Source organism: Tamandua tetradactyla, chromosome 7 (assembly GCF_023851605.1).
Source record: "Tamandua tetradactyla isolate mTamTet1 chromosome 7, mTamTet1.pri, whole genome shotgun sequence".
In the NCBI taxonomy this organism is placed as follows: domain Eukaryota; kingdom Metazoa; phylum Chordata; class Mammalia; order Pilosa; family Myrmecophagidae; genus Tamandua; species Tamandua tetradactyla.
This window is the reverse complement of record NC_135333.1, coordinates 37,395,189-37,410,846: the sequence shown is the minus strand read 5'-3', so window position 1 is coordinate 37,410,846 and position 15,658 is coordinate 37,395,189. Positions and strand designations below refer to the sequence as shown.

The 15,658-nt window shown below is 43.7% G+C and overlaps 1 protein-coding gene and 1 long non-coding RNA gene across 12 annotated transcripts in view; one reads left to right on the top strand and one right to left on the bottom strand.

The window, feature by feature from the left end:
• LOC143691100 (uncharacterized) overlaps positions 1–10,676 on the bottom strand; it is a 53,062-nt gene extending 42,386 nt beyond the window's left edge. Inside the window, exon 1 of the long non-coding RNA XR_013179344.1 lies at positions 10,560–10,676. This is a non-coding gene — a long non-coding RNA (uncharacterized LOC143691100). The remainder of the gene's footprint in view (positions 1–10,559) is intronic.
• The window catches only part of EFCAB6 (EF-hand calcium binding domain 6), a 357,426-nt gene that overhangs the window by 219,960 nt on the left and 121,808 nt on the right, over positions 1–15,658 (top strand). For all 11 annotated transcript variants that reach the window (XM_077169111.1, XM_077169107.1, XM_077169109.1 and 8 more), the window contains 2 exons: positions 10,864–10,978; positions 13,553–13,686. In XM_077169111.1, coding sequence (XP_077025226.1) covers positions 10,864–10,978; positions 13,553–13,686 — 249 coding nt within the window. The remainder of the gene's footprint in view (positions 1–10,863; positions 10,979–13,552; positions 13,687–15,658) is intronic.

Sequence of the window (15,658 nt, the reverse complement as noted above, 5' to 3'; positions counted from 1 at the left end):
CTTCTCTTATTTTCTTGGTTATTCTTAGGGTAGGCTTATATTTTTCCATATAAGCTTTAAGATTATTATATCTAATACCCTAAAACATATTACTGAGATATTTGGAATTACCTGAAATTATATATTAAAACATATCTGCTTCTAAAATCAATAGGAGAGAACATGTAGAAACACAAGAAGAGTGATAAAGAGGTTCTGTAATTTCTGGAGAGAATGTGGTATTTCAGTATACGCTTTCCTGCCACACCTAACTGTGTTCCTGAGTTTTGGGTATTTGGGAGTTTCTTACCATTTGCCCTTTGAACACAGATGAGACTTCCGGGTCTTAACCCGGAATAACTTTCCGTGTAGTAGGAGTGCCTTGCCTACTTTTATATTTAACTTCAAAATTTATTATTGAAGTAGTGAGTTATTTTACCCATGGAGCACACTAAGATTTTTCACTTGTGGGCCAAAATGAACTAAGTTCTAGATATTTACTTTTAAAATTAAATATATCTAGTCAGTTTATTCCTGGAATTCCTCTTGACATTAAACTATGAGATCACCCTATCTTTTGTTCTTAGACCAACTCTTTCTCATTTCACTATTTTTGAGGTTATATTTGGGTATAGCATTCTGTCATTCTGAGCTGCCTAAACCCAACTTTAGTCTTGTCAGGTTCTATGGGGATAATTAAAAAAACTAAACCAGATCATAAATCATAATTGACATCACTGTTGTCATTGTCATTGTCATCATCATGCCTGCAGGAAAGATAAAGGAAAAGCACTGTTTTACAACTTTCCAGTTGCCATTAGCAAACCATAAGTCTATCTTGAAGGGCCAAATTGGGAGGAAGTATTATTTTATGAAATGTGGTACAGTACCAATACCCAGGGATTGAATAGAATTACTTTGGGGACCAGTTATATCTAGCCTATATACTAGAAATTTCTCACCCAGATTTTGGAGAGTACTTGAATTGTGATCACGATCTTGGTATGTTTCTAGTGGTCCAAGCATCATCACCAAATTAACAGAATCCCATGGATTCAATGAGGTGGAGATCACACACTTGTCATCATGCTCTTCATCCTTGCCCCTCCTTTATGGTTCACCATCTAAGTGAAGGGCACCATCAGATGTCCAGTCACTTAAATCACAGACCCATGAGTCATGCCTAACTCTGCTGTCTCCTTTGCCCTTTGTATTTTTCACCAGGTCTTATACCATTTAAGTTCTTGCAGTTTGGTGTCTTCAAAGATACTACCTTATTTCAGGTCCTTCTCTTCTAGATGACAGCCAAAGCCTCCTAACTGATGTCTTTGCTTGCTGTATGGCCTTACTGGATCCTTCCCCTGAACTTCAACACAAACACTCTACTTCAACACGTATCTGGTCATGCCACTTCTAAGCCTATAATTCTTCAGTAGCTCCCCCATCATCTTAAGGGTCAAGTCTAAGTTCCTTAGTGAGATCTTCTTTGTTTAACTCTTCAGCTTCATCCCACACCATCTCTACCATCCACCCAAATCACACTTTACAGCCACACCAATTATTTGCACTCCAGGAAAGGTCAAGCTCTGTCTCTCCTGTGGACCACTGCACAAACTATCTTCTGCCTGCACTACTTTTTCCTCATTACCTGTGTATCTCCCCTTGGCCCCAGGGCTTTGCCTGACCAACTGACCTATCTCTTCCTGCCATTCTTGACTCAGTACAGCCATTATTCTCACTGCTCCTCACCTTGTTCCCCATGAAATCTCTCTGATCCTTGGACATCCATTTGGGGGGGTTGACACCCCTCCACCCTCCCATAGCATCCAGGGCTGACCAGCCCACTAGCTCCCATCAGTCTTCTTGTTTGCCTCCACTTGTCTGTGCACTGCCTGAAAGCAAAAACAGCTTCTTAACCACCTCTGTACCCTCAGTGGAGGCAGACATTAGTGGCTTACTGAACTCATGGGGAAGCAAAGGCGTGAGAAGGTGTATGACTGAGTAGCTGAGTATTATCTAGTGTAATTATTCCATTTTACTGATGAGAAGACTGGGAACCGTTCTGCTGAAGGTCACAAACCTAATAAATGGAAAAGTCAAGACACAACCCCAGATCCTTTACAACACAGGACAGTTTTTCCTCCACTAGATGGTGAATCTCCACTTTATTAATAGACTATCAACTCCCCCCATGCATAGATCAGAGAGACTACTTTGGCATTTCCAGAAGGCCTTTATAACCTTTAGAACATGGTTCCTAAGAATTTTAACAATTTAGCTTTTCATAACTCTAGGGACAAGTGTGGGTGTTGCCTAGGGGCCAGATAATATAGTGAAGGGTAGCTTGTGGTACATACTGCATATCAATGAGAATGAACAAACTATAGCTACATACAGCAACATGGGCAATTCTCATAAACGTGATGTCAAGAGAAAGAAGCCAGCACAAAAGACTACATCTGTATATTCCTTTTATGTAAAATTCATAAAGGCAACTCTAATATGTAATGCTAGAAGTCAAGATGATGGTTACCCTCAGGGTAGGGGGTTGTCTGGAAGCAGGCATAGGGGACTTCTTAGTGATTAATAATTTTCCGGTGGCTTTAGGTGGCTGTTAAAGTTGCTTGATCTGGGTGTTAATTGTATGGTTGTGTACAATTTGTAAAAATTGTAAAATGCACTTATTGTAAAAATGTATCAAACTGTTCACTTTCACTGTTCACTTATTATGTATGTTAAAACTCAGTAAAAATAATAGCAATGAATGTAGGGCTCTATTAGTTTGCTAGTGCTGCTGGAAAGCAATATACCAGAAACAAAATGACTTTTAAAGGGGAATTTAATAAGTTGGCAAGTTAACAGTTCTAAGCCTATAAAAATGTCCAAAGCAAGGCATCCAGAGATAGATACCTTGGCTCAAGGAAGGGTCATCTAGGAAGGCACATGGCTGGCATCTGCTGGTCCTTGTTTCCAATTCCATTGCTTCCAGCTTCTGATGCCAGTAATTTCCTCTTTAAGCTTCTGTGGGCCTTCAGTTACCTGCTCCAGCACAAGACTCTGGGTTTCATCTCTTAGGTTAGCATCTGCCAGGGCCAGAGATTTTTTTATCTTCAGATTCTGTCTATTTCTGTGAGTCCTTGCTTAGCACCTAGGCTACTTCTGTCTCGATTTTCAAATGTCTACATCAGCTCTGAGGTTTCTTCAAAATATTTCCCCTTTTAAATGACTCTAGTAAACTAATCAAGATCTACCTTGAGTAGGTAGAGTCACATCTGCATCTTAGCAAAAGGTCACTCCCACATTTGGACGTATCACATCTCCATGAAGATAAGCTAATCAAAAGTTTCTGCCCTACAGTATTGAATCAAGTTTAAAAGAAATGGCTGCCCCCACAAGATTGGATCAGGATTAAAACATGGCTTTTCTGAAGTACATAAACACTTCAAACTGGCACAGGTTCCATTTCGATGAAAAGTTCTTGTGATACTTTGGGTTATTGTTCTGCAAACAGCTACTGCCTTTGCATGACCACCACCCCTCCCTCCCGCCGCTCCTACCATCTCACCCTGTGTGGAGTTCATTTCCCTTACCCATTGATGTTGGGCTTTTCTGACATGGAATATAGCAGATGTGACCTGAACCGAGGCCTTAAATATTAAATTTGATTTCATGGAATGGCTTAGCCTTGCAGTTCAGTGATCTGCCATTTGGAACAGCTGCCCAGGGCAGCTGCTGTCTCTTTAGTTTGGTCCCCAGATTGAACACACTTGGTCAGGCCTAAATCCACCTACAGCCTGGAGCCAGGCCCGGGAACCTGTGGCCTGGATCAGAAACACCCAACCCGACCCATCTTACATCAACCAAACTGCAATTGACCTGCAAATTCATGAGTTTTATTGTAAGCCTCTGAGTTTTGGATGGTTTGTAATGCACTAGCTGACTAACATCCCTCCCTGTTCCAAATGTGTAACACAGTGGTTTGGTGAACACGAAAAACTGTCTTAGTTGTGTCTGATGAATTCTTCTGTAGACTATGCCAGGCTGGGTCATTTGAATTAAAGTGACACATTTTCCAGTGTATGAATGTGGTGCAAAAGAAACCACCATTGCCCATTAGTTAAAGAGGCAGAGGCCTCAACTGTCTATCCAGATTCGTTCGCCAGTGTGGGGCTGTTCTCATGGGCCACCAAGCACCCCTGGGCATTAGACACGCCCACCAGAGTTACTCAGGTGGCTCCATACTGTTCATCTGTGACCTTGAGGCAGGTGCTTATATGTCTGGGCTTCAGGTTGACACCCACACTCTCCAAAGTCCCTCCCAATGCTGAGTCTATGAGACAGTTTTGTCTAGTGGATTCAGACAGACGTGTTCAAATCTGTGCTCCACCACTTACTAACTATGTCTTTCTAGAAAACAGATAGCTTATTTAACTTGTCTAAGCTTTAATCTCCTCATTTGGAGATCTCTGGTCATTCTTTTCTTGAGTTGTCACAAAGTTTAAATAACATAATGCATGAAAATCATTTAGTCTAGCACCTAGTAGATCCTTGGTAATGACAGTTGTGGAGCTTTCATTGCCTCCTAGAATCAAGAAGGAGCACTTATAGCTCAGAAGTCAGTCCTGACTTCTTTCATTATTCCATTAATGCTGGGACTGTGCCTGAGATGCTTAATATATTTAACACCTATAACTGAAGGCTGTCCCTCAGATATCTGTTGCTGCCAGGGTTCTGACAGTCTGATATTTGTGTCTGAATATTCTATAAGGCATTTGCTTAATGGGGCCTTTATCTGAGATGCTCTATGCCCTTTGAATATCCATTTCATTCTTCAGAGAATTCCTCTCAGTTAAGAAACGAAGGAAAATCCTGTTACTTTATCTGCACTCATACCAGGCATCTTGAACCAAAGCATTTGTGACTTGTTAGGTGACAGCATCATGTTTGCCTCTCATATAAGTTCACATTGACTTTGAAGGTTCTGTCTTGCAAGGGCTGCATGGACAGTCAGACATTTGTGTCTGAATATTCTATAATTCATTTGCTTAATGGATTTGATTTTCTATTCAATTATTAATTAGTTCTATGACATCATGGTACTCTTACACAGATAATATCCCTACTATCTGCTTTGCATGCAATCAGATAATCTTGATAACTGAACTTCCCTGATCATTCCTGTCTTCTGGATGACACAGCTCTGTAATGGTAGATGGTTAATAATGGCAGAGGAGCTGGGAAATCAGTTATCACAGGATGGGGGAATGGAAGGCTAGAGATAGAGTATGTCTGAAATTCTAGAGAAGGCAGGTATTTTTTATCTCTTTCCTTTTGTCTGTGAATGAGTGTGTAAGGGAATAGAAATGCTATTCCTTATTAAAAATAAAACCTGGAACTCTCTTTAGTTTTATCACAAAAAAACTTAAACCAAAGAATTTCCAGGTGAGTAGGAATGGATAAAAAAGCAGTCTCCAGATTGTGTGTCCCTGAATTTTACCTACTTCTCAGATTGTGTTCTTTAAATATCTGGCTTAAGTATAAACATCAAAGCTTTTCCTATGTTCCCCTGTACTGAGGCAAGCTGACATTTTCAAAAGAGAACTTTTCTAAATATAGTATTGCAGGGAGAACAATAAAGATACTCTGGCTGATGTAGCATACTCAAAAAATGAATGGAACACCCAAGTCTGAAGTTTCTGCACTGCAGGTCTAAAGAGCCAGTTCAGCTTCATAGTAACCATCCTGTCTCCTTTTCTTCCTGCTTTCTTTTGTCTGTCTCACAAGGACAACTGTTTTTTCCTTCCTCACCATATTCCAGGTATCCTAATCTCTTCCTAGCCAAGGCTGAATGCCTCTTTACACTTTGTCTATCTAGGCATAGACTTTCTTAGGACATATTTGAGACTCATCCAGACATGACAGTGAACCTGCTGTCCATCCAGCAGTCCCTTACATTGACAGATCCTCCTCTCCATATACACTCAACATTTATTGAGCATCTACTATGTGCCCTTGGGATATAGAGGTAAAAAAGAATGTACTGGTAATTTCTCTATCCGAAAGCAATGTGTTGGTTATCTTCCATGTATTATGCCTTGTAAGAGGGGCCACCTAAGATAGGAGTTAGCAGAAAGAAACAATGAAATTTCAAACGAGGGCTTTATCACCAGGCTGGGAGGACTGGGGGTATTTCTCAGGCTGATAATGCCTGTGTCTTAAGTATGGGCTTACTATGGTGTCCAAGCATGTATTACTGAGAATTCTGCTTCCAAAAATAGCTGAGTACACTCCTACTGGACCAACACCTGCCAAATAAATAAATGAATAAATAAATAACCAAAAACCTGAGTTTTTTTGGGAGAGTGAAATTGAACAAGCGGGAGAGGGAGTCAACTCTTGTAATGTGGAAATGGCATAGGATAAGATTCTCACTTTTTTACTGCTTTTCACCAATGTATAGGCTGAAATTGGTGCCACACAAGGCAGATAAAACAGAGAGATAACCAACAGTTTTTCTGGCCTGAAAAACCTGAGGACAGAGATATGGACAATTACTGCAGCTTGAAAATGAAGGGGTATTCCTGAAAAGAGAATGGATGGCCCAAATTCTGCATATATATACAACCCAAATCTCAGGCTGACCTTGAGCCATACATAAACAGAGCAAATTGCAAGTACCTTAGCTAAGGATAAAAGAACTGAACTGAAATTTAAGCTGCTTTCCAGTAGACAGACTTTTCTTAGTTTGAGTCAACCAGATTAATTGCCTGCTCAAGTAAGCAAACAAACACAAAAAAATAAAAACTCTTTGGAGAAATATAAGCGAACCCAGAGTCTCCACACCATAATAATCACAGTATCTAGGTTACAATCTGAAAGTACTCAACATGTGGAGAAACAGGAAAATGAGATCCTTCTGAAGAGAAAGGCTCTGAAATTACCCAGCCACTAGAATTAATATTCAGAGACTTTAAAGTAGCCTATTGTAACTATGCTCAATGATATGAAGGAAAGTACACTTTTAATGACTGAAAATATATGAATAGAGAAATAGAAATTATTAAAAGCACCAAATAGAAATTGTAGAACTTAAAAATAAAATACTGAACTTAAAAACTCACCAAACTGGCTTAACCAAAGAATAGAGATGAGAAAAGGAAGAGTCAATGAACTTGAAGATAGATCAACAGAAATTATACACACTAAAAAGAGAAAAAAATTAAAAAGAAAAAACCAGTACTTCAAGGAAAGGTAGAAAAATAACATAGGTGTAATTGTAGTCAGAGAAGAAAGGGAGAGAAAGGCTAAGGAAGAAGACATAGTTGAAGAAATGAAGCCTGATATTTCTGAATTTTGGTGAAAAGCATAGATTTTTAGATTCAGGAAGCTCAGAAAAGCCTAATTAAGATAAATACAAAGAAGATCATGGACAGAGTGTTGAAAAACAGAACCAAAGAGACAATGTTGAAAGCAGCATAAGAAAAATGACACAATTTGAATCTCCACTTACCTGTCATCAGAAACAATGGGTACCTGAAGACAGTGGGACAACATCTTTAAAGTGCTTAAAGGGGGGAAAAAAATCCCACCTCTTAACCCAGAATTTTATATCCTGCAAAAGTCTTCAAGAATGAAAGTGTAATAAAGGCATTCTCAGAAGATGAAAACCAAGATAATTCGTTTCCAACAGATCTTCGCTACAAGAAATGTTCAAGAAAGTTCTTCAGATGGAAGGGATGGGATACTAGGCAGAGACTCAGATCTCAGAGGAAGGAAGAACACTGGAAAGGATAACTATCTGATTAAATATAGAAAGATTTTTAAAAATGCATATGAGTGTTTAAAGAAATAATTTAACATCTCAAAGGGGTTATAATATATTTAGCTATAAAATGAATAACAATGATAGCGTAAGGACAGCGGGGAGAGTGAGGACCTACATGGGTGCAAGATTTCTGCATTTTGTATGAAGTGGAACAAAACTTGTTCTAAACAGGCTGTAAAAAGTTAAGGATGTATTTTGTAATCCCTGGAGCAACCACCAAAAAATTACTACAAGAGGTCTAGCAAGCCATATTATTCACATATAGAAACTGGCAGGTGGTTCTCCCACAGGATGCTCTGCAGCAGCTGAGCTTAGAAAAGGCTCAAGTCACTTGCTCAACTCCAGTTGTTGAACCCCTGCTCTGGAGCATCTTCTTCACTGAGGAAATCCAGCATCGACTCCACATAATGTTATGACCTCACGAACAAGAATCAGTCTACTCTCTGAGTGATGTCACAGGACACAGGAAGTGACTATTTGATGAACCAGAAGATGCTGGTCTTGCTTAAGCCAAGCCAGTCCACAATTTGTCACTCTTGGGGGAACTTTCTTAGGGAAATACCTCCTAGAACAGACCAACAGAAATTACTTGAATGGCTAAATATTGTTAAATGTTTCATAAAAAGTTGCAGTTTAGCCTTACATTGTGTTGTTATAAATTGCCTCCAAGGGTTGTGATAAATCTGATTTGCTGCTGTGTTCATCTTAGAAATGAGAGTGGTGCAAGGGGAGCCTCAAAAGAGGCATTAGAGACATTAATGTTTATAAAAATGCTCTGTACCTCTTCTGATGATCATACTTTGCAGGCTCTGTGTCCTTTGTGGCACTCTGCACCAATAGGGGGTTGCATGCCTGCCACCACTGGACAGGCTGCTGAAGTCATACCCAATCTCTCTGCTGTTCCCCAACCCTCCAGGCTGTGAAACATTTGCCTAAAGACATTCTCTTACTATCCATTTTGTGTGTTTTTATGAAAGGACTGAGCAGGAGGAATTTGTGATGAATAATTCATGTGTAATTGTTTTCAAAATATAAAGTTGTTTTTCAAAAGAAGCAACCACTATATCCATTTCAGAGCCCGTGGCTGTCATGGTTGCCTCTATGCATGCCACAGCTCTCTCTAAATACTCCCACCACCCCCTGCTGGGTCAGGTTCCTCCCTAGAACTGGGGTGTGGTACTTATGCAGCTGGCACAAAGCTGTCAGAATTCCCGGTCACGCACCATCTGCACAAGTCCCAGGCAGGCCCTTGGGATCCTCAGAATCCAGCACTACCCTCCCCCACCCAGAGCTCCCCCCAGGCACACCACAACACCTGCACCCCCTTCCCTTCCTCTCTGCTCCCAATGCTGCACCAAGCACATCCTGCTGCTTGTTTACTGTCAAAGCACACCCAAGACAAAGCAAAGCCAAGGCCTGACTGATTTAATCGGTAAAGATATAGCAAGCCACTTTTAGATTTAGACAGTTTATTACTTACATAGACAGCAAAAACATGCCATCTCTCTGCCATCCTGTCCCACATACCAAAAAGGATGACTCCAATAACTGCAACATGAGTTGTGGGTTGCCCCTTTGCAGAGAAGCCAAGCTTCACTGCAGGTAGGCAGATTTACACTCTGCGGCTCTATTCTGAGGGGGACAGGGCAGAAAGCCCCCCCACCTCATCAAGACTCGGGCATCCACAAGAGACTGGGGAGATAGGAAATGTGTGGGAGACGGCCTCACAACAGCTCCCTGGAGGCCCCCCTTCCCCTTGTGATATGGGGGATCAAGAGGCTCTCCTCCAAGACTCTGATTAGCTGCCGGTCAAGCCTCCAGCGCTCTGTGGCCTGAATGCCTTTGCCACGGTGTTGCTTCCCACACATTCCCACCACGCCTGCCCCTTGCCCTGGCCCCATCCACCTTCTTCCATGGACTTCCTCATAGTGACCAATAATTAGAGCTGGGTTGGAGCCCCAGATCTGTCATATGCTGGTTGTGTGACGGGGGCAAGTCACCCAAACTCTCCAAGCCTCAGTTTCCATATCTTCAAGACAAAGTTGGTAAGAAAACCTAACTCAAGTCTTGTAGCAGAGTAAATGGGAGCTATGTGACATCTGTAAAGAACCCCCTTACTCAAATGGCTGGCACCTAAAAGGCAATAAACCCTGCACAAAGATGATGATGATGTACTCTCTCCTATCTGAGCCTCCTGTTCCCGTCTCTGCGTTCCACAGAATACAGTAAAGAGAGCTGTACTCCTGCTCTCCCTCAGTACCCTGAACCCACCCCTCCCTTGCACACACATGCACACACACACACACACACACACAGAGACACCCCTTCTTTAAAACACATCTCCAAACTCACACTTCCAGAAAGCCTGCTCTCACCTATCGCTTAGATACACAGACACGTCTTAAACTGAGTCTCCGTGCTTATCTGGAAGAAAAGCTGTGTTTTCTCATTTAAACTGTGAGTTCTTTGACAGCAGGGTGTCCTCTGTCCTGCCGTCCCCTCTGCGTGTGGCTGAAAGCATTCTAAGTAACTTTCAGTGAGTGGACTCGCATTAGAAGAGGAAGAAAAGGTGACCATGAACACATCCCCCACCCAAAAAGCAATCCTACCATATTTTGTTACTATGGATCATCATGGAACTTGAATAACAATTTGTTTTCTCTCCCTAGACCACCTTGCTGTACTCTATTCATGCTTCCTTAAATCTATGTGACTATAAATCTAACTTATGAGATGAGGAAGTCATTTCACTCACCACAGGTGGATTTGAGGATCATGGTGGTGAGGCCTTTTCAGACTGTGACTCTGCCCAAGGCCAGGACACCTGTTTGTTCCTTTGTTCCCTCGCTTGCTCAACAAACACCAGCCTTGCCCTGGGGTCCCAGCTGCATCAAAGCTGGGCCCCGCCCCTGGGAGCCTGCAGGTCGGGGGCAGACAAGTGACAATCACAGGCAGGGGCACCCGGCCGGAGCTCGGGGGTGGCTGCAGGGCCAGGAGGGGCTGGGCCGGCCCAAGGACACTCTAACCGCCTCTCCATCCTCACTTCTCTTTCCTGCCAGGTACTGGAGGACACCGGGATGCCCATGGATGAAGAGCAGTATGCTCTGCTGACTAAAAAAATAGGATATGAGAAGGAAGGGATGAGTTATCTTGATTTTGCAACAGGATTTGAAGGTAACCAATTTCAAAGTACAGACCCTATCAAGGGCATGTCCAGAAGAGTCCAGCATGAGTCTCTCCCAGCCATGTCATAAGACCCTGTGGGTTAATGTAGCCTTAGCTGTGGGTTTAGGCCTCTCAGTGGTGAGGTGTTGAAGCAGTGTATGTGATGAGATTGGAAACAGACATTTTAATTTAATTTGACCTGACTATGTTTAGGCCTTTTCTTTTTACTGAGTTAAACAGAACTATGAGAACAGACTTTTACAGGATCTTAGAGCATGGACGTCATCAAAGTTACTCCAGTGCCATGATTTTTCACTCACTCCTCATGTCCTTTAAGATTCTCCTACTGAAAATAGATGATGATTATCTATAATTAATAACACAAATATGCACAGACAAGGCCAGTGTTATTCCTCCTTACCAGATAAGGATGCAAGGATTCTAAAACTTTCATTGGCACATCCCTATACACAGCCTGTTCTCCCAGCCCCTGCTTGTTAGGAAATTCACTTTGCACCTTGCAATCGAGGCTGGAAACTGCTGAGCTCTTGGCTTTCCCATCTGGTCCCTGTTCTGCATCCCCACCCCCACCCCCACAGACCAGGGACACCCAGGCTGCCACCGCTCCCATGTCCTTGCTCTCTCCCTTCTCTCCCTTCTCACTGATGTTGCTTTCCATATGCGAAGTTTAGATGGACAAATAAGCCCTCTAGAAAGTCTCTGAGACCATACAAATTTATCAAGGGGGATACTCTTCTATTATGCTGCAAATAAGTTGCAGGTTGGATACAGCAGAACTTGGAACCATTTGTATTTTAAATCTACTCTGGAAATTTCGTCTGGGAGTTTACTGAATGGCTGTGACCCCTCTCCAGGAAAATGCAGAGGCTGGACCAGATCCCCAGGATGGTCTGACCTAGCCCCACCAGACTTTGTCTTAACAGTTCAAGAGAGAGAGAGAGGGGTCCCACAACCATGAGAAAAGACAATGCAAGAACCCACAGCCATATCTTAGAATTTTGTTTGATGTCTCCTTTGGATATATGTTTTGACATTTTTGAGGGGAAATAAAAAGAAGGAAAGGGGGATGGTGCGGCGGTAGCTCAGTGGCATAATTCTCACCTGCCATGCTGGAGACCCAGGTTCGATTCCCAGTGCCTGCCCATGCAAAAAAAAAAGAAGGAGAGGGAATTCATTTATTTCCAAGAGCCTCCCACGTGGCAAGTGCATTCATTTTTCATGTGAGGAAATGGATGATTAGATCACGGCCCGAGGTCCCAGAGCTGATTGTTCAGTTGCAGAGCAGGAACTTGACTCAGATCCATCAACTACTGTTGGCTTCTTCTCTACCCCAGCCCCTTTCTCCCCTGTTATTTCCCTCTCCTCCTTCCTCACACTCATTTTCTACTCTTCCTCTCCTCCGTCTGTCTCCTCCCCGTCCCTTTCAGCAGCCTGTCTTTCCTTCATCCATTCTCCAACACTATCTCTGTTCCCACCTGGCCAGGTGCTGCCAGGGAGGGAGCCTGAGGCTTCTAGCTGGTCCCATGCCAGAGGTCCCTGGTGGAAACAGCAGGGGGAGCCCAGCAGGGTGGGGGGCTGGGGTGCCAGCAATGAACCCGAGCCCAGCCAACATGAGGTGCAGGTGGGCCAGGAGCCAGGTTCAGGAGTGGGCCACAGGTGCCCTTGAACTCTGTACCCTCTGTCCACCGCCCACCAGAAGATCAGGTCAGGGAGGATATGCACAGAGGACCATGGCTAAAGCAAAGCCCCCTGGTTTAGAGCCTGGCTTTCAGACAAGGCCACACACAAATCATCGCAGCCTGAGGGGTATGGATTTTAAGTAGAGATTACGCTTCCTCCCTCAATTTTAGGGAAGAGTACTATAATGCAAGGACTAACTCCTTGGACTCTAGAATCTGACTGGCCTGGATTCAGCTCTGCTGTCATGAGCAGACCTCGGGGAAATTGGACAAACCCTCTGAGTCTCCATCTTCTCATATGAAAAATGGATGTAATGTTAAGTTTCCTTGGGTATAAACTAGACATAAGAAGAGTGTCTATTTCTTGGTATTGTTGAAAGGACCAAAAAAATATAGAAGGTCCCTAGCATATTCGCCAAAAAACATCTGTTGAGCTAACAACGTGTTGAATGAATCACACATTCCCATGTTTAGGGACTGATTCTCTGCAACAAGAAGGGGCAGAATTCTCATTCTTGGCCTCTGAGAATCAAGCGATAAGACCTACCTAGTTCCTGCCCTTGAGAAAGGAAAGAGAAGTGAGACAAGTTTACACGAGGGCTCTGTAGTTTAAGATATGTTCAGATAAAAGCAGGTTCTTGATTTTCTAGTGAACCAATTTCTTCTTGCAGTAATAGGAACATCTCTAAGAAATTGAAGATAAAGAAACCAGATCATAACAAAGTCAAAGCTATGTTTAGAGACATGTTAAATTCACAGGATTGTATTTCTGAGTAGTATTTTAACAGGGTTGGGGACAGGAAGAAATAAACAGTATTGAAATAGGAATAAAGAAATGTACATGCCACTAACGGAAGTCTTCTGATTTATATCATTGTTTCAGATACTAAAATGAGTTGGCCAGAAGCCGCTACGTCTCAGACTCCAGTTGTTCCAAAGAATTACTTGGATACCCGCTTCATAACCGCCGAAGAATGCCTGCAGCTTTTCCCCCAGAGATTGAAGGAATCGTTCCGGGTAAATTGTGACCCCGTTACTGCTTTACTCACTTTCAGCCCACACTATGCAGGACTCCCTGGGCCCAGATATGTTCCTTGTCATCACAGGGGACCCCGAGGATGCTGAAAGCAGGCTCCTGCCCTTGAGGAACCACAGGACTCAGTTTGGTCAGAGAGGGGAGCACTTACCCTTCTCCCCTGGCTTGGAGGGGTGGGTAACTCTGCGAGCCCCTCCTTTCCCCAACGTCCTTCCCTGCTACCAACACTTTGTGCTTCTGCCTCGAGAGGGCTTTGGAGGAGCTACCGAAGGGTAGCAGAGGGGAGGGGCCAGGACAACCCTGTGACAGCAGATTGAGGCTGTGTTAGTCTGTCCCATTCCACTTTTTACACGCTAGAATCGATGATAAGTGCAGGGGTGAAAGAAATGAGCCGGGGAGCTCAGCCCAGTCGAAGACACAGATGGTAAATGCCGTTCATATGCGTCGCGATCAGCTGTTGTAGCTCCAGGGTGCTTTGGGGGCACAGGGAAAGGACCCCTTTAAAGAGGGATTCCTGGGGGGAGATGATGCCGAAACTGAATGAGAAACTCTAGGCCTGCGCTGGACAGAAAAAGAAGCAGGTAGACAATGGAAGAGGCAGCTCGAGCATAGCAGCGGCAGCCAGGAGAGCATGGGATTGATTCATTCTGACTAAGGCATGGGCTGTAGGCAGAAGTTGTAACCCACGAGACAGTGGCCACTCAAATGTAGAGGCAGGTACAGAATTATCTAAATGATTTCTGTTCTAAAAAGTAAGAATGATTGAAGTAGGGAGGTCAATTAATAAGCTCAATTAATATTAGCCACAAAATAGAGCTCAGGGCCCCCAGGAATTAGAATGTACCCTACTCTGTGGGATGGAGGCTGCAGGGCATATAGGGCACACATCAGTAGGCAGGATGGGGTGGAGGTGGGGGGCAGGGAGGGAGTCCAGAGAGAAGGGGCCAGGGAGGGACCTGGTGGAGAAGCTGGCCTCTCAGGAGCAGCCTGGATTTTCCAAAACATCGAGAATCATTTTGGTTACCAACATCCTATTTTAAAATAAGTGTCATTATGGTGACTGTCTTGCTTGGAATTTCCAGGACAGTTCTGACTTTGAATCTTCTGTCCGGTCATGAGACCGTGCATCCCAATTTGGGGTTTGAAAAAGCATAGTCATGATGTGCATACATGGAGAAGGATTATCCCTCACTGTTTAATCCAATGTAATGCCCAGCTGAGAATGCTCTGAGGATCGGGGTGCTGGAGCGAGCATGGAGGAGGCAGGGCTGTTCAGGTCCCGAAGAGCCCTGGCGGGGAGATGGTGGCCACTGGAGGGAGAGGGAACAGGATGGGGGGCAGAAAAGCATTGAGAGCAAACCCTGCCCCATGCTGGGGCAGGGCTGCAGAGGGGGCCACAGAGGCTGTGAGGTGCCCCAGCAATCCCATCCCCTATTGCCTCCATCTGGGCTGCTGACCCTGCAGGCCAGGACCTGGGTTGGCTGTGTAGCCACTGCCTTGTCCAGTGCAACCCACAGTCCTTTTCCTGACCACTCTTGGTCTCTCTCCTCTCACCACCTCTCGACCTTTCCTGGTGGGGATGGGGAGAGGTGGGGAGGGTGAGCAGGGGGAGGTTAGAGGAAACCCAACTCCAGGCCAGCACCACTGTTTTCCTATCTTTATTATCAATGTAGCTTGGTTATAGTGAGCATAAATCCTGTATTTGATTTTAAATAATTAAGAAATAAATGAGTTTAATCAGTGCCCACCAACCTCAGTTCTACTCCTGCCAAAGTTTATATCCCCAGTGAGGGGAGCATACAAGCAAGCCCATTTCTGCTGTGCTACATGCAAGGATGCAAGTTTTTTACAGGATTCCCTGGTGGTCCTTACAGGTATATATAAATTTGCCTAATCCGGTGTTCTGATTTTTGAATGGGCAAGTATGGTTAAGTGCATAATTTATTGGATTCC